At 36.1% G+C, this 24,867-nt stretch overlaps 1 protein-coding gene across 1 annotated transcript in view; it reads left to right on the top strand.

Annotated features, from left to right (window-relative positions):
* Positions 1–4,367: 4,367 nt before the first annotated feature.
* The window catches only part of LOC110670696 (endo-1,4-beta-xylanase 5-like), a 66,685-nt gene continuing 46,185 nt past the window's right edge, over positions 4,368–24,867 (top strand). Inside the window, exon 1 of the mRNA XM_058150719.1 lies at positions 4,368–4,485. Coding sequence (XP_058006702.1) covers positions 4,368–4,485 — 118 coding nt within the window. The remainder of the gene's footprint in view (positions 4,486–24,867) is intronic.

Genomic DNA, 24,867 nt, shown 5'->3' with positions numbered 1-24,867 from the left:
AGTATTCCATTGGTGAAAGTCCTGTGGAGACACCACTACATAGAAGAGGAAACTTGGGATAGCGAGGAGATAATGAGGTAGCAGTTCCCTCATCTCTTCATACCAGGTGAATTTCGAGGACAAAATTTTAATTAGAGGGGAAGAATTGTAATGCCCTCACCGTCGGCAGTCTGTACATTCTACTGCCTCGGCGACTAACGTCTGTCTGGACAGTCAGGGTGTCTGGAACTACACCTAAATGACAACAAGGACACATAAAATGATAAAATACATGACAGAAAAATACAAGAAAACTTAAGGTAAAATAAAAGACTTAAAACGAAATTAGGCTAAAAGAGCAGTGTCCTAGACCTCCGAGAAACCCTAGGAACAAATTCCAGGGTTTAATTAAAAATTTACCGAGGTGTAAATGGCATTAAAAATGTCAAGAATAATTTAATTAATTGATAAAATTGAAGATAAAAATAAAAATAGATGATGTAAAAATTTGGAGAAATTGTCTGATCGGTAAATTCGAAAAAGAGGGACTTTAACCCAAAGAGGGGCATTTGGGTCATTTGACATTTAAAGTTGACTTTTGACCAAAAATTCCATTAAAAATTATTGGTATTAAATTTAGAAAATCCCATAAAAACCCCATGAAAACATGAAATTTCATTAGTGCAATTAAAGGAGACTTAAGTGAGGTTAATTGGGAATTTAGAAACTTTAAGTATTATATTATTATTTTAAGTTAGTGGCGGGGGGGATAAAAAGTTAAGTGAGCAGAAAAAGGAAAGAGAAAACTCATCTCTTTTCCCTCATCTCACCTTGCTGCGGCCCTAGCTTCATTCCCCATTGAATTATTTCATTTGCATGCTTGGATTTTAGCCATAATCCGCAAAAATTCCCTTCACCAAAGTTGTTCTCCACATTAAAAGGAAGCCATTGATACTAATTTGAGAAGGTAGAAGTTGAAATTGGGCTGTTCAAGGGGCTGTCATCTAAGGTTAGTGCATAATCCCTTACTTCCCTCTCTTAATTTCTTGATTTTAAGGTTAATTGAGATATTGTGTTTGGAAAATTTTAGGAATTGATGGGTAATTGGGAAACCCTAATTTGGAAGCCATGGAACTAGGGGAAATTGTTTAATTTTTCATGAAATTGATGTTTAGAAATGTTAATTAAGCTAAGTACATGAATTAGGATAGGGTTATACGTGGGTGTTTGAAGTTAATTGTGAATTAGGGTTTGTAACCCTAAGAATTTGGGGATTTTCTTTAGACTTGAATCTGCCCAATTTGGTAGCCCTAATTAGCTTAATCAGTGATTAAAGTAGACACATAATTGGTGAATTACAATGTTGATTAAGGTGACTAAGAGTATAGGAATCAAATTATATGTATAAATGTTTATTTGAATACTTTTTCTTAGGGCTTTGAACAATTGTGAGTAATTAAGGATACTGCCCAATTTGGTAGCCTTGAGGAGCATAGAAAATATGTAATTTCATGACTTAAATGATGAAGTATGGTGTCCATGGATATGTGAAAATGAATTAGGCATTGGTAGTTGAAATTACATACACTAATCAATTGTTCCATGCATATATTGTTGACCTTGACCAAATTAAATTTAGGGTGTTGAGTTGCTTATTATTGACTAGTGTATACTGTTGGATATTGATTCTTGAGATGAATTGGTGATATTAGAAGTGCCATGAATGTATACTTGAAGTTTGGGAGATGGAGAAATGAATTATTGGGAGTGTTATTTTCTGCAGGTTGTGGCCTTGTTGAAAATAGAATGTGAATTGAGTTAAAACTGACTTTGTGTGACTCCAATTGGTATGAGGCCAATTAAAGGTGAAAAATGACCTAAAACACTCCAACTTTCATGGAGAAACCATGTCCCAATTCTGCCTAAAAACTAACATGAAACTTGACCAAATCCGGATATGCAATTTTATTGAACCCATAAATGACCAATTGAACAGTGTTCACTCTTTTGTAATATCTCACTGTGTACAGGTCCAAATGACCTGAAATTTATATCATTCGAAAGATTAGACATAGGGATACAACTCTTGTAGAGGACATAAAGCCCATAAATGCCATTTACCTAACCAAATTGCTTGTCTAAGTTGAAGTACCAAATCTGTCTAGAATTGACACTGCCCAGAATTTGCCATATAAGGACCACTTGACCAGTCTTGGCAGAGAAGCCATAACTTGGTCCATATAACTCCAAATGCCCTAAAACTAGTGTCAAATTTTGACTAAGACATAGGTCTACAAAAATGATATTTTGACCAAAACTCAGAAACTTATGAAACTAGTTCAATTAACTTGATTAAATTGGCATACCAAATCTGTAAATGGTTCAAATGACCATTAATTCTAGCAAAGTGTTTTAAGGATAACTCCTACTATAAGTCTTCAAACAAAATGAGCCATACCATTCTGGAAAGCTAAGAAATAGACCTCTAATTTTCCTTTAGGCAACTTCCTCACCTTATGAATGCAAAGAGCCTAAATATTAGGTCAAAGCTATTGCCCTAATTGAAACCTAATTTCTATAAGACACTTGAGGCTAGGTCAATAATTTGACTATAAGTAACACAACAAGACTTGAAAAATTACAATAAAAAATTCTAAGTGACCATAAGACATAGGGTGACATATCCTATGGAGAGTAGTAGACCCAAATATGGCAGCAACTTACTCAAATAAAATTAACAAAATATAATACCAAAACTGCCTATTAAGGGAACCAAAATTCAGAATTGACCAAGTTATGGTCAATTGACCATAACTTGAGTTCTACAAATCTAAATGACATGATTCAAAAAGTGAAATAAAGACAAGACATAGAAGAACAATTTCCTTTCAGGAAATGGAGCCAAACAGTGGCCACAAACTGTCCAAAGTCATATGCAAAGTGAAAGTCCCAAATTTGAACCTAAAGAAAGGTTCTTGAAAAATATTATTGGCTTATCCCTACAAAGTCACTATATACTAATTTACTTAAGACAGATATGTGGGACCCACTTTCCCACTACACATTGACACAAAAATTTCGTTGTCACTACATTACACTAAATGAGTATGTGGGACCTACCTTCCCACTACAAAATGACATGAAAAGCCTACTAAGAAGTTACTAATGCTAAATTGCCCAAAGTAAACCTAGGCTTATATATATTGTATGGATCGATTGGTATACCAATTAAGGACTACAGATAGCAGTACTGCTTACAGGAATAATCATTGATCGACAAAGTATGTCTGATATGATTGTTCTACAGGCTATATGCCTGACCGTTGGCCATTGTGCCTAATGATATTTGTGGCTTAGAAAGCCTACCCAGTGGCCTAGTGCTTGACATGACATGTGTATACAGGCTAGACATATGGCTATCTAACTAGTATACTCCCGCATATCCAGCACTTATAGTCTGTTATAGGTTACTTGGGCACTGTTATAAATAAATCAAGACTAAAAATATAAGAAATGACCAAAAAAGATACTGTTAAGTTAAATTACTTTCAAAGTGCAGAAAATTCATAAATAACTTAGAAACTACGAAAGTTAGCATAGAATAATTATTTTAATTGTTTAGTTACATTTCTTTTAAACTATGCACCACTAAGCTATCAGCTTAGCGCGTATGGTTTTTCCATCACGTAGGCATTGGAGACCAGGCTCACTCGATACAGCCACCATAGTAGCGTCTGACAGAGCTCTAACCAGATCTGCCACCGTCTAGAGTCACCTCACCTGTCATTTTGTATTTTGATAGGGCCCATGTATATACTAGTATTTTAGTTCAATGTGTATAAATATGATGTAATTGCTAGTTTGTGATGTAATAAAAATTGTAAGTTTGTATTTTGGATTGTAATTAAAGTTATGAATTTCTGCTTATGAATGTCTATATGAATGAATGAAATAAATGAATGAACTTGAGATTGTATAAGCAGAAATGTGATAATATGACATGTAGAAATATGAGACATGGTATTATTTTAACAGATAACTTGTGGAAATTGCCAGATGCCAATTAAATAGAGGGGGCTCTACCCGGGTATCCATCGAAATAAATTGTGATATAAAAAAAAAAGTTTCACATATTTTCTATAAGTTTAAAATTAACAATGAACATGACAGCATAAGATAGGGTGCTCCGACACCAAATGTGGCACTCCTCGCTCGGCTACACTGTAGACGGGTAAGGGGCGTCACATTTTAGTGGTATCAGAGCATAGGTTTAGGCAGTCCTAGACCTTGATAGATAGAAAGAAATAGTTGCATCACATGCATGGGCCTTTAAATAGAGTTGAGGTGACACTAATGTAGATATGTTCTTTGTTTGTTTTATAGGATCGATGGCATCTGATCCTTCAGAGCACAGACCTCCAGAATCGATAGAGGATGAGGTAGAGAGTCACACACCCGCACCAACTCCTAGTAGGGAGCGAAGCAGCAGAGCAAAGTCATCTCTAGGTACTGTGAGTAGGGCACATCAAGCCTTCTATGAACAAATGGCACAACTGCTTTGTCAGGTCACCGGAGCTATACCTCAGCCATAGCCACCTCCACCTCCACAGCCACAACCACAGCCACCAGCACCACCACTACCTGTACAGCCACCACCGCTCCCATAGCCGCAACCTGTACACAGATCCCTATTAGAGAGACTGCGAAAGTATAGGGCCATTTGTTAGTAGTATGCCCTAGAGCATATCATTTAGTATGTATCTTGTACATATTTTATTAATAAAAGGCATTTCCACTTTTCCATTTACATAATATATTTATGTGTAATAGAAAAGGTCCATTGATATTTTGTTAGAAATATTATTCTTAAGTTGTTAAGAATATGAGTGACAATATTTCTAGCACAAAGTATCATAAATAGGTTCACAATCGAGGATACTTCATAATAAGGACATGACTTATCCAGAAAGATTGTATTCATGTTTGTTCCCAAGTTATTTATATGAGATATAAATAAGATGGAATGGTGAGTCTCATGCCATATAACAAACTTGATAGGCACTTATAAATGATAAGTAGGCGAACGGTGACACTTATGACAAGCACATGGAGTTTACTCTTGTCAATGTTTTGTCATAAATCATATCGATGCATATAATCTTTAGACTGAGATATACAGTTATCTTGTATATAGGTAGTTTGAGTTTGATACTGCTTTCATACTTGTACTATGTATGGGTATATGGGCATGTGTTGGCTCCTGCTAGTTATATATGGAGGTAAGTGTTGATCAAGATGGAATCTGTTCCTCTAAGTAAATAGAGTTAAAATCCTATGTTCATTTAATTGTTCTTGATGTTTCAAGTTCTGGCCAGACAGATAGATTTATTCGAGAAAAGAGTTTCGATGAGAAAAATCTTTTAATCAAGCTGGAATTAAAAGAGAACATAATATTCATAGCAAATGGAGTTTGACATAAACCATGACTCGGCTTGAGTTGGGATTTTGTAGCAGAGAGATTTTAGTGCATGGTAATATATGATTATAGGTTCATTTAAGGTAAACCTTATTACTAATTGGGTGGCCATGGCATGCTATGCTAGGTGTTAACCATGGTCTATGAGGTTCATAAAATGATTTAGAGAAATCATTTATGGTAAGAAAGAGTTACGATGATATTAAGAGTTGATATCATGTCTCATTGCCAATTAGTGATGAGCCTAGTAAGTCACACATATACACAAGTTATCACCTATTTAAATATGATTTAATTAATTAATTAAAGAGTTTAATTGATTAATTAAATAGATTTGGTTTGCAATTAAATTGCAAAGTCCCTAGCATGACTTGAAACCAAATCTAGATTATTGGATGTGTAGTATAAATTAAATTTATATTTAAAGTGTTTAAATAATAATTTAAAAGAGAATAAATTAATTAATAGAGATTATTTAATTAATTTATATTTGATATAAATTAATTAGAAGAAGAAAATAATTATTTTGGGTTAAGAACTCAAAATTAAGACACGAGGGCATTTTGGTCATTTCACGATTGTGACACGTGGCACCATGAGATGGTGACACATGGCATAACACATAAGCTTGCCAAATATTTTTTAATCATGTAAGATGATTAAAATCAAGATTAAATATAGGTTTGACACTTGGCACAATGTGATTGGGTCACTTAAACCTAGAGCTAATCAAAAGGTGACATGTGGCTAGGGTTTAATGTGTTAACCTAGCTATTTAAGTGTGGTTATGAAAAGAAAACATAACCAGCAGTCTCTCCTCTCAATTGTCACGCCACTTTGAGCCTCTCCAGCTATTTCTCTTCATCTCTCATCAATTCAAAGAGATTAGCCATCAATCTCTTGAATTAAGAACACTAGAAATTGTTTCTAGTGTCCTGTTTACATCTCTAATCTCTTAAAAGGCAGAACTTGAATTTCTAATTAATAGAAAAGGCTTTAGAAGCTGTTCAAGGGCTGCCATAGGTTTTCTTGGTGTGGACAAGCTAGAGGGACAACATCTGGTGTCTGAGGCGAATCTCAAAGACACGCTGCAGCACATCAAGAGGTTAGTGTAATCGTTCTTGATTTAATCTAGGGTTCTAAAATTAATCTGATTAATTTTAAAATCTTAAATGGCAAATACAGATCCAAAAACATATTAAAAGAGTTTTAATATGTTGTTTATCATTGAAATCAAATAGATAAAAATAAATCTTGCATGGTGCATGTGACCCTAGGTGAAAATTTTTGAATTCAATGGTATAATCTTGTGTTTTTCACGCTTCCGTTCCTTCAATTGGTATCAGAGCCACTATATTTGCCATTTAGATTGTTGATTATATAATTTAATTGTGTGTTTGATCATGAGATCAAGAGATTCATTGCTGGTTGGATCATGAGATGTGGCGTCACACATGGTGAAGCCACCATTGGTGGCGGCAACAATGGTTCCTTGGGTGGTTCAAGGTTTGGCTTTTAATTCTGCAATTGTTGTATGATCTAAGGCCTATTCTTTGACTAATTAAAGTGTTTAATTAGTTGTTTTAATCACACAATTAAATTATGATTCAAATCAGAATTTTAAAAGTTGTTTGAATGTGATTCAAATCTGAATTTTAAAAGTTGTTTGAATGTGATTCAAATCTGAATTTTTAAAGTTGTTTGAATCATATTTAAATCTAATTTTTTAAAATTGATTCAATAAAATTCAGATCTGATTTTTTAAGAAATATTTGAATGTGATTCAAATTTGATTTTTTAAAAAATGTTTGAATGTGATTCAAATCTGAATTTTTGAAGTTGTTTGAATGTGATTCAAATCTGAATTTTTAAATTTGTTTGAATGAGATTCAAATCTAAATTTTTAAATTTATTTGAATCATATTCAAATCTGGATTTTTAAGTTGAATATGAGATATTCAATTTAATTTAAGTATGTATGTTTTATTTAATTGTTAAATAGTGATATGCATGATGGATGATCATGGACTATAAAAGACCAATGTGATTGGATTTATTTCTTTTATGTTTCTTTGGGATTGTAAATTAATTAATTTATTTTAATTTATTTTGGGCATGTATTATTAAGTTTGTAATATTTTTTGGGTTGTAATTTCATTTATTTAAGTTTTTGTAAATTCGCCTTGGTATGCCAAGGATTACTATGTAATATTGGATTGCAAGAAGTTCAAGGAGGTCAAGAGCATTGGTGGGACCAGTGGGAGGAATTCAATATCAAGTGTTGATTATGTACTCCTTCAGCAACTCTTGTAAAATGAATGAATGAAATGCACCTAGGAATGCCCTGATTCAATTCTTGGTGGCTCAAATTGAATCCCTTAGAAAGTCCATGATCATACCATATTTACTGCTTATCCATGAATGCATGAGATGTATGGGAATGTATGCAATTATATGATATATGCATGCTAAATGGATAATGTGCAAAGTGAGACCTTAATAGTAATTAGGATGGCTATAAAATCTTCCAAACAAATGATTAAGTTGGAAATGCTATAATTAAAGTAATTATAACATAAGCCCTCCATTGGGGCAATTATTTTAAGAAATTTTAAATAGTTGCATGAGATGCAATTAATTTAAGAGATTTTCTTAAGAATAATTGTTAAGCATGAGATGTTGTAAATATGTAAATGGTTTGGTGGCCAATATTGGATGTACCTGAGGACATTAAAATTATTTGCATAATTACTGGCTCAATGGGATCAACTTAACTAATGCAAGATAAGTCAATAATGGATGTACCGGAGATTTTGAGCATTAGGGGCTAGGTAAAGGATTGAACCTCACATGAGATGTGATGGGCAAGGAGTTGCTCACTTATAGTTTATTGTAATTCCAATAATGGATGTACCTGAGGATGATCAATAGAATTATAAGAATTCAATCACCCACTAGAAATCCATCCAACTAGGATTTCCGTTTTCTACTTTGGAAGTGTAGGATTCGCTAAGCTAGTGGGAGGACCAATTTGATTAAAAGACCATAATCATATTTGGTTAATTACATGATACATTTACTAATTAATCTGGTTATTTCTGCAATTAATTTTACGATAATAATGAGCACAGAACAACCACCACCATCCAATATCCTTGCAAGCATACTTGATCACAACAGTTGACAGGACCTAATGCATGCGATTGGCTAAGAAATTTGAAACTTGTCTGAACCTTGAACATATAGGATATGTTCTAGATTCAAATGTTCTGGTCCCTTACCTCCAGAGGCCACACAAGAGGAACATGAAACTTTGGACAAGTGGAAGGAGCATGATATGAGAGCTAAGTGTTACATGCTTGCTTCTATGAGTAATGAGTTCTGAAGCAACATGAGAACATGCAGTGCGAGTGAGATCCTCCTTCACCTACAAGAGTTGTATGGTGAGCACAGCGAGAATGCTAGGTATGAGATATCTAGACGGCTATTCCGTATGAGGATGTCCGAGGGACAGAATGTTGGGGATCATGTCCACAAGATGATTCGGTGATTGAGCGGTTGGAACATCTTGACTTCAACATGGATTTCCAATTACAAGCGGATTTGATCCTTGATCCCTTCACGAGTCTTTTGGGAATTTTGTGACAAATTTCCATATGACTCAACAGAATGCACCTTAGCTGGTTTACTCAACATGCTGGTTATTGCCCAAAAGAATATGCCAGCAATAAAGGAAAAGAGGTAGCTTTGGTTGCATCTTCTTACTGGAAAGTCCAACAAGAAGAAGGGCAATAAGAAAAAGAAACCTCGATTCTGGTCCTTCCAAGAAAATAGCTAAGTAGAAAAGGAAGACTAAAGCTGATAAAGGCAAAGGAAAGTGTTTCCACTGCCAACAGGAAAGTGTTTCCATTGCCAATAGGAAAGTGTTTCCATTGCCAGTAAGAAAGTGTTTCCACTGGCCAGAGTATAGCAATCTGAATGAATGCAATGCCATGGTGAAAACCAACTCAAGTTCAAAATATATTTGGCACTTAAGGTTATGTCATGTTGCAGAAGATAGGATTGCAAAATTGGAGAAAATGGGGATTCTATCCTCATTGGGCTTTGAGCCTACTCCAACTTGTGAATCTTGCCTTCAAGGCAAAATGACTAGATCACCCTTTGTTGGACAAGGGCTAAGAGCTGAAAATATTTTGGAGCTAATACATAGTGATGTATGTGGTCCATTTAAAGAAATGGCTATAGTGTTTTTCATTATTTTATTACCTTTACTAATGATAAATCAAGGTTTGGGTATTTGTATTTGATGAAATACAAACATGAATCTTTTGAAAAGTTCAAAGAATTTAAATCTGAAGTAGAAAATCAAACAGGAAAGAATATTAAAGCTCTTCGATCAGATCGTGGAGGTGAATATTTGAGTACTAAATTTGATGAATACTTGAGAGAGTATGGCATTGTTTCTCAGCTGACTCCTCCAGGAACGCCACAGCTGAATGGTGTATCTGAAAGGAGAAATCGTACCCTATTGGATATGGTACGTAGTAGATGAGCTATACTGATATGCCAATCTCCTTTTGGGGATTTGCATTAGAATCAGCTTTATATATTCTGAATAGGATTCCATTAAAATCAGTTTCTTCCACACCTTATGAGATATGGCATGGAAGAAAACCAAGTCTTAAGCATGTTAAGATTTGGGGTTGTCCAGCTTATATCAAAAGTGAACAACGATAAATTGGAGACCATATCAGAAAGAGGTCGATTTGTTGGATATCCAAAATATAGTTTTGGATATTATTTTATTTGCCTACTTCACAAAAGGTTGTTATAAGTAGAGATGCCACATTTCTTGAACAACGGTTTGTTCAAGAAGGAGGCAAAGGAAGGCAAATAGAGTTAGAATTGGAGAATTCTAACCAACCAACAGATCAGATGGATATAGATCCATCTAGTCAACCAATACCCGTTGATGAAACATCTACAGCTGTTCCTCGTAGAACAACCAGGGTATCTCACCCACCAGTGAGATATGGTTTTCTTCATGAAGAAGAACAAGAGTTGTCTACTCATGAAGAAGTAGATCATGGAGATGATCCACTTACCTATGAAGAAGCTATATCAGATATAGACTCTTCAAAATGGATTGAAGCTAGGAAATCCAAGATTGATTCCATGTATAAGAATTAAGTTTGGGATCTTGTTGACCCACCTGAAGGTATTGTACCTATAGGGAACAAATGGGTTTTCAAGAAGAAAATTGGTTCTGATGGAAAGGTAGAGACCTATAAGGCAAGGCTAGTAGCGAAAGGGTTTCGCCAAAGGCAAGGAATAGACTATGAGGAGACTTTCTACTTTGTTGCCATGCTTAAATCAATTAGGATTTTATTAGCAATAGCTGCATACTATGATTATGAGATTTGGCAGATGGATGTCAAAACAGCTTTTCTCAATGGATACATTGAAGAAAACATTTTCATGGAACAACCTAAGGGATTTGAATCCCAAGATGGTTCCAAGGTATGCAAGCTAAAGCGATCCATTTATGGGTTGAAAAAAACTTCGAGGAGTTGGAACATCTGTTTTGATGAAGCCATTAAATCTTTTGGTTTTATCAAAAATGAGGATGAGCCATGTGTATATAAGAAGGTTAGTGACAGTGCTATCACTTTCCTTGTCTTATATGTGGATGACATATCTTGTTGATAGGTAATGATACGGGTATGTTGACGACTATAAAGGTATGGTTGTCAAATACATTCTCCATGAAAGACTTAGGGGAGGCAACCTATATTCTTGGGATTCGCATCTATAGAGATAGAGCGAAAAGAATAATTGGTTTATCCCAAAGTCTATACTTGGAAAAGGTGTTAAAGAGGTTTAACATGCTTGATTCCAAGAGAGGATTGTTACCAGTGAGACATGGTATCCACCTTTCTAAAGAGATGTCTCCAAAGACACCTGAAGAAAGAGATAAGATGGCCAGATTCCATATGCTTGGCTATTGGAAGTTTAATGTATGCAATGTTGTGTACTAGGCGGATATCGCATATCTGTTAGTTTGACTAGCGGTATCAATCCAATCCAGTTTGGAACATTTGGATAGTTGTCAAGAATATCCTTAAGTACTTGAGAAGAACTAAGGATTTATTCTTGATTTATGGAGGTGGAGACTATAATTGGATGGTTATCTGATTACGATTTCCAATCGGATATCAATGATAGAAAGTCTACCTCTGGATATATGTTCATTTGTAATAGAGGTGCGATTAGTTGGAAGAGTTCCAAGCAGAGCACATTGATTCCACTCATCGAAATTTGAGTATATTCTGCATCGAGATCCGCAAAGGAAGTCGTTTGGATAAAGAAGTTCGTGAGAACTTACGATAGTTCCTTCCATTGAGTCAGCGGTTCCATTACCTTTGTGACAACAATGGAGCGATCATACAGGCTAAGGAACCAAGGTCTCACGAAATCCAAACACATAGAAAGGCGCTACCACATTATCGGAGAAATAGTTGGGCGGCGATGTAGCCATGCAGAAAATAGCATCGGTGAAAATCCGGTGATCCATTCACTAAGCCTATGTCACAGACTCGATTAGACCGACATCTTGAGCAGATAGGTCTAAGGTATTGTAATGAATGGCTCTCTTGCTAGTGGGAGATTGTTATTAGTATGCCCTAGAGCTTATCATTTAGTTTGTATCTTGTACATATTTTATTAATAAAAGGCATTTCCACTTTTCCGTTTACATAACATATTTATGTGTAATAGAAAATGTCCATTGATATTTTGTTAGAAATATTATTCTTAAGTTGTTCAGAATATGAGTGACAATATTTCTAGCACAAAGTATCATAAATAGGTTCACAATCGAGGATACTTCATAATAAGGACATGACTTATCCAGAAAGATTGTATTCATGTTTGTTCCCAAGTTATTTATATGAGATATAAATAAGATGGAATGGTGAGTCTCATGCCATATAACAAACTTGATAGGCACTTATAAATGATAAGTAGGCGAACCGGTGACACTTATGACAAGCACATGGAGTTTACTCTTGTCAATGTTTTGTCATAAATCATATCGATGCATATAATCTTTAGACTGAGATAGCACAGTTATCTTGTATATAGGTAGTTTGAGTTTGATCTGCTTTCATACTTGTACTATGTATGGGTATATGGGCATGTGTTGGCTTCTAGTTATATATGGAGGTAGGTGTTGATCAAGATGGAATCTGTTCCTCTAAGTAAATAGAGTTAAAATCCTATGTTCATTTAATTGTTCTTGATGTTTCAAGTTCTGGCTAGACAGATAGATTTATTGAAAAGAGTTTACGATGAGAAAAATCTTTTAATCAAGAACTGGAATTAAAAGAACATAATATTCATAGCAAATGGAGTTTGACATAAACCATGACTCGGCTTGAGTTGGGATTTTGTAATGAGAGATTCTAGTGCATGGTAACATATGATTATAGGTTCATTTAAGGTAAATCTTATTACTAATTGGGTGGCCATGGCATGCTATGCTAGGTGTTAACCATGGTCTATGAGGTTCATAAAATGATTTAGAGAAATCATTTATGGTAAGAAAGAGTTCTGATGATATTAAGAGTTGATATCATGTCTCATTGCCAATTAGTGATGAGCCTAGTAAGTCACACACATACACAAGTTATCACCTATTTAAATATGATTTAATTAATTAATTAAAGAGTTTAATTGATTAATTAAATAGATTTGGTTTGCAATTAAATTGCAAAGTCCCTAGCATGACTTGAAACCAAATCTAGATTATTGGATGTGTAGTATAAATTAAATTTATATTTAAAGTGTTTAAATATGAATTTAATTGATGAGAAATTAATTAATAGAGATTAATTAATTAATTTATATTTGATATAAATTAATTAGAAGAAGAAAATAATTATTTTGGGTTAAGAACTCAAAATTAAGACACGAGGGCATTTTGGTCATTTCACGATTGTGACTCGTGGCAACATGAGATGGTGACACATGGCATAACACATAAGCTTGCAAAATATTTTTAATCATGTAAGATGATTAAAATCAAGATTAAATATAGGTTTGACACTTGGCACAATGTGATTGGGTCACTTAAACCTAGAGCTAATCAAAAGGTGACATGTGGCTAGGGTTTAATGTGTTAACCTAGCTATTTAAGTGTGGTTATGAAAAGAAAACATAACCAGCAGCCTCTCCTCCCAATTGTCACGCCACTTTGAGCCTCTCCAGCTATTTCTCTTCATCTCTCATCAATTCAAAGAGATTAGCCATCAATCTCTTGAATTAAGAACACTAGAAATTGTTTCTAGTGTTCTGTTTACATCTCTAATCTCTTAAAAGGCAGAACTTGAATTTCTAATTAATAGAAAAGGCTTTAGAAGCTGTTCAAGGGCTGCCATAGGTGTTCTTGGTGTGGACAAGCTAGAGGGACAACATCTGGTGTCCTGAAGACGAATCTCAAAGGGCGCGAACATATTGCAACATATCAAGAGGTTAGTGTAATCGTTCTTGATTTAATCTAGGGTTCTAAAATTAATCTGATTAATTTTAAAATCTTAAATGGCAAATACAGATCCAAAAACATATTAAAAGAGTTTTAATATGTTGTTTATCATTGAAATCAAATAGATAAAAATAAATCTTGCATGGTGCATGTGACCCTAGGTGAAAATTTTTGAATTCAATGGTATAATCTTGTGTTTTTCACGCTTCCGTTCCTTCACCATTAACTTTAGGGGTAAGAAAGAGTATGACCCAGCTGCAATAGAGTATTGGCTGGAGAGGACAGAGAGGGTTTTGCAGCAGCTCCACTGCACCCTAGAGCAGTAGTTGGAGTGTGCTTCGTCACTACTACAGGAGGATGCCTATAGATGGTGGGTGATTGCATCTAGAGTAGCACAACCTTTACAGATCACATGGGAGTTCTTTTTAGCTGAATTCAGGAAAAAATACATTAGCCATGTGTACTTGGAGGCCAGAAGGAGAGAATTCCTGGCACTGAGGTAGAGGCAGCTTACAGTCTCCAAATATGAGTGGGAATTCGTGAGACTTAGTGGATATGCCTTGGAGATCATGCCTAGAGAGGTTGAAAAGTGCAAAAGGTTTGAGGATCGATTAAATGACAACATCATATTGATAGTCACATCTCATCACTTCGCAAACTTCTCCCAGTTGATAGCATCAACCCTTGATGTGGAGAGGGTTGGAAATGAAGAGTAGTCCAGAAAGGACAGACAACATAAGAGGGGTTCTAGATCTGGGCAGTCTGGTTCAGCAACCACTGATAGTAAAAAGCCCAAGTAGTCTCAGGGTCAGACTCAGGGTCGAGGCAAGAAGCAGAAATCTCAGTTTGCTCCGAGGAGAGGAGGACAGTCTAGTGCATCAGTGGGCAGTTCACCTGGTGCAACTACACGGGGATTAGCCCCACTACTAGTGTGTACACATTGTGGGAGGCCCCACAAAGGAGAGTGTAGATTATTGACTGGTGAGTGTTTCAAATGTGGGTCTACGGATCACTTCCTGAAGGATTATCCCTAGAGGAGTGTTAATGCTCCCAATGTTCCACCCCAGACAGAGAGGACTACCCCAGCGTCATAGAGGGGTAAAAGAGCTCCGAGGCCTGATACAGCTGGTACATCCCAGAGGCATACTGTAGAGATAGCTCAGAGGCAGAAGACCAATGTAGCACCTTGTGCTTATGCTATGAGGGCTCGGGAGGAGCCAGAACCAGTAGATGTCATTAGAGGTACATTTTCTCTTTACGACATGTTAGTATGTGCACTGATTATCTGGGTTCCACACATTCATATGTGTGTATCGCACCACCAATTGATAGAGGAGTATAGATAGAGGAGTTAGAAGAGGACATATAAGTTACAAACCCTTTAGGCCATAGTGTCATGGTGAAAAAGGTCTACAAGGGTTGTCCTCTAAAAATACAAGGGTGTGAGTTTCCAGCTGACCTCATTGAACTACCATTCCATGAGTTTGATGTGATACTGGGAATGGATTGGCTATCAAGTCATCAAGCAATGGTTGATTATCGGCTGAAAAGGATTTCACTACAGACAGCAGAAGAGGATGAGATTACAGTTGTGGGTGAAGGAATGTGTTGTCTTTCTGCTATCATATCAGCCAAAACAGCTAGAAGAATGAGAAGGAAGGGCTATGAGGCTTTCTTAGTACATGTGATTGACACATGGAAAACTAGCCCAAGTATACAAGAGATCCCCAAAGTATGTGAATTTCCGGATGTGTTTCTGGAAAAGTTGCCTGGTTTGCCCCCTGATAGAGAAGTGGAGTTTGCTATAGAGGTTATGCTGGGTACCGCATCAATTTCTATTGCTCCATATAGGATGGCACCTACTGAACTGAGAGAGTTGAAAGTTTAGTTACAGGAGCTACTAGATAAGGGTTTCATATGCCCTAGTGTGTCACCCTAGGGAGCACTGGTGTTGTTTGTGAAGAAGAAAGATGGTACACTATGGCTTTGTATAGACTACCGACAACTGAATAAGGTGACTGTGAAAAATAAATATCCGTTACCACGGATAGATGACTTATTTGATCAACTGAAGGGAGCTAGTGTGTAACACCCTAGGCAAATCCCACATCGACAAAACACGGGAGAGATGCTGGGTTTATAAGTTAGTGGTTCGTAACCCTTAGTGACGCGTTTTAAAACAATGAGGGCTTCAGCCCAAAGCGGACAATATCACTAGTGGGCCGGGCCGTTACATTTGTGGTATCGGAGCCAGGTTACAATATCACAAATGTAACGGCCCGGCCCACTAGTGATATTGTCCGCTCTGGGCTGAAGCCCTCACGGTTTTAAAATACGTCACTAGGGGTTACGAACCACCAACTTATAAACCCAGCATCTCTCCCGTGTTTTGTCGATGTGGGATTTGCCTAGGGTGTTACATGGCGTGTTCTTTAAGATTTCAAATCAGGCTATCACCAGTTGAAAGTAAGGAGACAGATGTGCCAAAAACTACTTTCAGGACCCGGTATGGACACTATGAGTTTTTAGTGATGCCATTTAGGCTAACAAATGCACCAGTAGCTTTTATGGACCTAATGAGTCGTATCTTTCAGTCCTACTTAGATCGGTTTGTTGTGGTCTTTATAGATGATATTTTGGTGTATTCTAATAATTGAGAGAAGCATGATGAACACCTGAGAGTAGTACTACAGACACTGTGGGAAAAGCAGTTATATGCCAAACTATCCAAGTGTGACTTCTGGTTAGATGAAATATCCTTCCTTGGACACATTGTATCAGCAGATGGGATCAGGGTGGATCCAAAGAAGATTAAAGCAATTGTGGAATGGAAACCTCCCAGAAATGTAACAAAGGTCAGAAGCTTCTTGGGGTTAGCAGGATACTACAGAGAATTTGTAAAGGGATTCTACCTTATAGCAGCCCCACTGACTAAGTTACTGCATAAGAATGCAAAGTTTGACTAGAATGACAAATGTCAAGCCAATTTTGAGAAGCTTAGGGCTATGCTCACAGAAGCTCCAGTGCTGACACAGCCAGAGTCTAGGAAAAACTATGTGATCTTCAGTGATGCCTCTCATAATGGGCTTGGGTGTGTTCTGATGCAAGAAGGTAAAGTAGTTGCCTATGCTTCTAGACAGCTAAGGCCACATGAAAAGAACTACCCAACACATGATCTGGAATTGGCTGCAATAATATTTGTACTGAAGATATGGAGGCATTACCTATATGGTGAGAAGTGCTACATATACACGGATCATAAGAGTCTGAAGTATTTGCCAACCCAAAAGGAACTCAATCTGAGACAGAGGTGATGGATTGAATTCCTTAAAGATTATGACTGTGTGATCGACTATCACCCTAGAAAGGCAAATGTGATTGACCATAACTTGAGTTATACAAATCCAAATGACATGATTCAAAAAGGGAAATAAAGATAAGACATAGAAGAACAATTTCCTTTTAGGAAATGGGGCTAAATAGTGGCCACAAACTGTCTAAAGTGATATGCAAAGTGAAAGTCCCAAATATGAACCTAAAGAAAGGTTCTTGAAAAACATTATTGGCTTATCCCTACTAAGTCACTATATACTAAATTACTTAAGACAGGTATGTGGGACCCACTTTTCCACTACACATCGACACAAAAATTCTATTGTCACTACATTACACTAAACAAGTATGTGGGACCCACCTTCCCACTACAAAATGACATGAAAAGCCTACTAAGAAGTTATAATGCTAAATTACCCAAAGTAAACCTAGGCTTATTTATATTGTATAGATCGATTGGTATACCAATTAGGGACTACAAATAGCATTATTGCTTACAGGAATAATCATTGATCGATAAAGTATGTCTGACATGATTATTCTATAGACTATATGCCTGACCATTGGCCATTGTGCCTAATGATATTTGTGGCTTAGAAAGCCTACCCGCAGGCCTAGTGCCTGATATGACATGTGTATACAGGCTAGACATATGGCTGTCTAACCAGTATATTCCCGTGTATCCAGCACTTATAGTCTGTTATAGGTTACTTGGGCACTGTTATAAATAAATCAGACTGAAAATATAAGAAATGACCAGAAAAGATACTGTTAAGTTAAATTGCTTCCAAAGTGCAAAAAATTCATAAATAACTTAGAAACTGTGAAACTTAGCATAGGACGATTATTTTAATTATTTAATTACATTTCTTTTAAATTATGCACCACTAAACTATCAGCTTAGCGCGTATGGTTTTTCCATCGCATAGGTACTGGAGACCAGACTCACCGGACACAGCCTCCATAGCAGTAGCCGCCACAGTAGCATTTGACACAGCTCTGATCAGATCTGCCACAGTCCAGAGTCACCTCATCGGTCATTTTGTATTTTAGTAGGGCCTATGTATAGACTAGTATTTTGGTTCATTGTATATAAACATGATGTAATTACTAGTTTGTGATGTAATAAAAATTGTAAGTTTGTATTTTGGATTGTAATTAAAGTTATGAATTTCTACATATGAATGAATGGAATAAATGAATGAACTTGAGATTGTATAAGTAGAAATGAGATAATATGACATGTAAAAATATGAGACATGGTTTTATTTTAACAGATAACTTGTGGACACCGCCAGATGCCAATTAAATAGAGGGGACTCTGCCCGAGTATCCACATAAATAAATTGTGATATAAAAAAAATTAACATATTTTCTATAAGTTTAAAATTAACAATGAATAGGACAGTATAAGATAGGGTGCTCCGGCACCAAATGTGGCACTCCTCGCTCGGCTACACTGTAGACGGATAAGGGGCGTCACAAAGACTGAAAATGAAATATATGAATAGATAAGATCCTGATAAATATATTGATTCCAAAGTGTTATAAAATATGACATTGACCTAGAATTATGGAATTACACATATTATCGTCATTTTAAATTATTTAGTTATTCTGCTTTAAGATTATGCACCACTAAGCAAATTGCTTAACGTGTTGGATTTTCCATCGCGTAGGTACTGGAGATCAGCAGTTGCCACAACAACAGCCTCCACAGTAGTGTTCTGACCGCAGTTGACCAAATCTGCATACAGTCCAGAGTCACCTCACCAATCTTTTGTATTTTGGTAGGACCCATGTATAGACTAGTATTTTGGTTCATTGTGTATAATCATGATGTAATTACTAGTTTGTGATGTAAATAAAAATTGTAATTACATATTTTGGATTGTAAATAAAGTTATGAATTTCTGCATATGAATTTCTAGATAAATGAATGAACTTGAAATTGTATGAGCAGAAATAACATGATATGACATGTAGAGATATGAAATTGTTATTAACAGGTAACTAGTGGAACCCGTTTGACGCCAATTAAACAGAGAAGGCTCTGCCCAGGTATCCACAGAAATAAATTGTTATAAAAAAAAATCCACATAGAAAATACCTATTTTTAAATGATATTAAAAATTTACAATGAACATGATAAGACAAGATAGGGTGCTTTGGCACCGAATGTGGCACCTTTTACTTGGCTACACTGTAGACGGGTGAGGGGCATCACATTTAGTTGTATCAGAGCAAAGGTTTATGCGGTCCTAGACCTAGATAGTTAGAAATAGATAGAGTGCATCACATGCATGGGCTTTTAAATAGAGTTGAGTTGACACTAATGCAGATCTGTTCTTTGTCTGTTTGATAGGATCGATGGCATCTGAACCTTCAGAGCACCGGTCTCCAAGACCAATAAAGGAAGAGTAGAGAATCATACACCTGCACCAACGTCTAGTTAGGGGCACAATAGCAGTAGAACAGAACCATCATTGGGTACTTTAGTAAGGACACAGTAGGCCTTCCTAGAGCAAATGACTCAATTGCTTCGTCAGGTCATCGGAGCTATGCCACTACCTCCCCAACCAGTATATAGGGCCCCAGTAGAGAGAGTTAGAAATGATGAGCTATTTAGGAGGGACAGGCAGTGCAAGAGAGGGTCTGGACCTGGCCAGTCCAGCACAGCTGCTACAGAGAGCAAGAGACCCAGGGGGTCTTAGGGTCAGATTTAGAGCAGAGAACAGAGGCAGAGGTTCTGATTTGCCTTGAAGAGAGGAGGTCAGAAGGGTGTATCAGTTGGCAATTCTATGGGTCCTATAGCACGGAGATCAACCACGATGCCAGTTTGTACACATTGTGGGAAGAACCACATAGAAAAGTATAGATTGCTAACGGGTGGATGTTTCAGATGTGGGTCCATAGAGAATTTTTTAAGAGATTGCCCACGGAGGAGTGCTCCCACAACTCCACCACAGACTCAAAGGTCTGTCCCGACAGTACAGAGGGGTAGAAGATCGATGAGACCAGAGATAGCTAATACATCACAGAGAGCTTCTGAGACTATAAAACAGCCCGAGGTTGAAGCAGCACCCCATGTGTGCGCTATGGCTCGAGAGAAGCCAGACCTAGTAGATGTTGTCAGAGGTACATTTTCTAATTATAACACCTTTAAATATGTATTGATAGACCCTAATTATGTTCACCCCCTATATATGCATTGTACCTCCTGTTGAAAGAGGATACCGATAGATGGGTCAGAAGATAACATACTTGTCACCAACCTTTTAGGTCACCAGGTGATTGTAGATTATCAACCGAAAAGGATCGTGTTAAAGATAATGGATGGAAATAAGAAAGAGACTGTATATGAGATGAAAGAGGATGTGTACAGAATTGATTGAGGATAAGTGTAGGAAAAACCTGATCTATTGGGATATACCGTGGTAACTACGCAATATTCTCAATGTTTGTGCTATAAGCTGCAGATTACAGCACTAACTTGGGACAATTGTGTAGAGCTACGTATTTTCGTTAGTAAATCGAGATAGGGATAAGATTATAGAACTAGATTTAGTAAGACAGGCTAAGGATTAGTAGAGATCTACATAGCTAAGATAGTATGGTTACATGGAGTGTCGATATCACTCATAACTAACCGAGACCTGAGAATTTCTTCAACAGAAGTTATAGGGATCATTGGGCACTCAATTGCACTTGAGTACGACTTTTCATCTCCAGACGGATGGAAAGTCCAAAAGGGTGATATAGGTAACCCTTAGAACTTATTAAAATTGTTATAGATGTTAAAGACGTGATAGTAATGATAAGACATGATAGTAATGATATGACATGAATTACATGATATGTATTGGAAAAATATGTTAAGAAGTTATGTCATCGATTTTGAAGGGAATTAGGAGAATTATCTTCCTTTGGTAGAATTCGCTTACAACAACAGCTACCAAGCCAGCATAAAAAAAAATGGCTACATATGAAACATTGTATGGGAGAAGATGCAGGACTCCCTTAGGTTGGACAGAAATGGGGGAAGAGAAAGTAGTGGGCCCAGACTTAGTGAGACAGACTGAAGAAAAAGTAAAACTCATCAGAGACAATTTGAAAGCCGCCTAAGATAGACAGAAGTCATATGCCGACCTGAGGAGAAAGGATATAGAGTATGAGATTGGCGATAAGGTGTTTCTCAAGGTATCACCTTGGAAGAAAGTGCTAAGATTTGTTAAGAAGGGTAGGTTAAGCCCTATGTTTATTGGTCCATACGATGTCATTGAACATGTGGGTCCAGTAGCCTACAGGCTAGCTTTACCCCCTGAACTGAATAGGATTCACAATATATTCCATGTGTCGATACTCAGGAGATACAGATCAGATCCTTCGCATGTCATTTCAGCAGAGGAGATAATTGTACAGCCTAATTTGACATATGAAGAAGAACCAGTCAGAATCTTGGCATGGGAAGTCAAAGAACTCAGAAACAAGAGGATCACATTAGTGAAAGTCTTATGGAGACACCACAACACTGAAGAAGCTACATGGGAGAGCGAGGAGACGATGAGGCAACAGTTCCCTCAGCTCTTCACATTAGGTAAATTTCGAGGATGAAATTTCTATTTAGAGGGGAAGAATTGTAACGCTCTCACCATAGGTAGTTCATACATTCTACTGTTCCAGCGATTAATGTCTGTTCGGACAGTCAGAATGTCTGAAACTACACTTAAACTATAGTGAAGAGACCTAAATTAATAAAATAAATGTAAAGAAAAATTTAATAAATATAGGAAATAATTTTGGGACCCAATTTTAAGGTTTATTTAGGTAAAAATGACATTAAAGATGTTAAAGAAAATAAAATAAAATTTAGAGAATTTATTATTTAATACAAAAATAATAAAAATAACCCGATATGCATCCCGAAGTGCATTTTGGTCATTTCACCCCCCAGAGGTGAATTTTAACCTAAATGTCAAATTAAATAGAGAGAATAAAATAATTAACATAAATTAAATATTTATGAAATGAATTGGAAAATGAGAAAAGTAAAGAAGAAGAAAAGAAAAGAAAAGAAAAGAAAAGGCTTATGAAATTTAAAAAAGAAAAAAATTAAGTACACAAATATATATATATATATATATATATATATATATATATATATATATATATATATATAAATACCCACAAGAGACAAAACCCCACCAACCATCTTCTTCTTCCTCTTCTCTCTCTCTCTCTTTGCTGTCTCCCTTGGTCTCTCTCTCCCCACCATTGTTATCAAGCTTAAAGCTTGATTTCCTCTTCATTTACCCATCAAAACCCATAGCTCTCTTCACAAATAATCCTCCCCACTCCATAAGGAAGCTTTAGAAACCCATTTGAAGAAGAGAAATTGAAGTTTGCAAGTTGGGTCACAAGGTAAGTGCAAAAAATACCACTCCCTCTCTTCTTTAAATCTTGTAAGAATGATGAGATGAGTGAGTATTCCATGAAAATGAAAACAAATAAAGGGAATTGAAAAACTTTAATTTTGGCAGTCATGAATCTTATGAGGTTTGATGTTTTTAAATGATAAAAAATGGTTCCATAAGGATGTTTGAATAGTTGATATGATAAAAAGTGTAAAAGAGTTGAGTTTGTGAAAATTGGGTGATTGGAATTAGGGTTTATGTATATGATGTGGGGACTTTATGTAAATACTTGAAATTGACTTGGTTGAGTTGAGATTGTTGCTTATAGAAGTGCTATGCATGCCAATTGAAGTAAGGAAGATGGAGGAAATTGAAATTGGGAGTGCTTGTTTTCTGCAGGTTTTGGGACTCAATGAGTCCAGTATGAGTTTTGAACCATAACTGAAAATATGTGACTCCAATTGGTATGAGGCCAAGTAGAGGTGAAATTGGACCCAAAATAGCCCATTTTCCATAAGGAAACTATGCCCAAATTCTGTCCAAAACTTGACCTAAATACTGCCCAAATCCAGATTACCCTATACCAAATCCAGAAAATGATTTGGTCATAACTCCCTCTACACTGATCCAAATAACCTGAATTTGATACCATTGGAAAGCTTAGATATAGGGCTACAATTTTTATGAAGACCACTGAACCCAGAAATGCCAAAAACCAAACCAAATTGCTGGCCGGCACAAATTGGGTCACAAAGCTACCCATAATTAGGTTACCCAGAAACTGCTGGACCTAACTTCACCTGACTAGTTTTGGCAAAATGACCATAACTTGGTCTACAAGAACTCAAATGTAATGAAATCAGTGGGAAAATGTCTAGAAGACACAGACCTACAAAATTGGTGCTTTGACCAAAACCGAGAAAACAAGAGAACTAGGTCAAACAGTTAGAATAAATCACTACATTAAAACCTGCAATCTGACCAAACTTCACTTGACCCCAGAGCAGTCTTTAGTCATAACTCCTATTAGAAAAATCCAATTGAGATGAGCCATACCTTTCCAGAAACGTGAGAAATAGGGCTACAACTTTATTTGAAGAACCTTCTCCAAATTATGAATTTAAGAATCTCAAAAAGTGACATGCAGTCACTTTCCTGAACTGAGCCCCTGTTGGCACAGGGTACATGAACCCAGGTCAGTTAATTGGCCATAAATAATTCCAAAAAACTTGAAAAATTGTGATACAAATTTCTCAATGATCATAATACATAGGGCAACAATTTTTATGAAGATCACCATGCCTAAAAGTGACTGTAACCTGTTCCGTTAATTAGGTAAATTTTAAGTCCAAAAGCTACCTAGTTAAGGAACCACAATCTGGGAATGAGTTAGTTATGGTTATCAGACCATATCTTGAGTTCTAAAAATCAAATTGACATGATTCAAAAGGGAAAATAAAGATAAGATATAGAGGAACAACTTCCATGAAGGAAGTGTGGCCAAACAGTGGCTACAAACTGATCATATGGATAGGCAAAAGTAAGACACAAAAATTGAAACTAAAGAAAGGTCCATGAGATAAATTATCTAATGGTAGGAATTTAACCCTAACAAGCCATTAAACACTAAACCACATGAAAGGGTATGTGGGACCTATTTTCCCACTATAAAGTGATGAAATAAGTAATAATGTGTAATTGTTCAATGTGATATCTAAAGTCAAAACAGTGAAACTGAACCTAAAGAAAGGTTCTTAAATTAAATTGTTTTTAGTAAGGACTTATCCCTAATAAGTCACTACATGCTAAATTACACAAAATAGGTATGTGGGACCTACTTTTCCACTACAAGGTGACATGAAATTAATTGATACATAAAATATAAATTTACCTAAATGGTTTGCTAAACACATAAGTCATAGGAAAATACACTTGGAAACTATGTTTCCATCATATATGAAATAACAATACTATAAATATGTATAGTATATGATATAAAATAATAAGAGTGATAAATACATAAGTTATACGAATAAGTGCTTGGGACCGATGTTCCCATTATAATAACATGGAAATGGTATAAAGCATAGGTAGCACATGAAGTGAAATAAAAATATATTATG

The sequence above is a fragment of the Hevea brasiliensis genome, chromosome 8 (genome assembly GCF_030052815.1).
Source record: "Hevea brasiliensis isolate MT/VB/25A 57/8 chromosome 8, ASM3005281v1, whole genome shotgun sequence".
NCBI lineage: Eukaryota > Viridiplantae > Streptophyta > Magnoliopsida > Malpighiales > Euphorbiaceae > Hevea > Hevea brasiliensis.
This window is presented reverse-complemented; position numbering and strand designations above follow the sequence as displayed.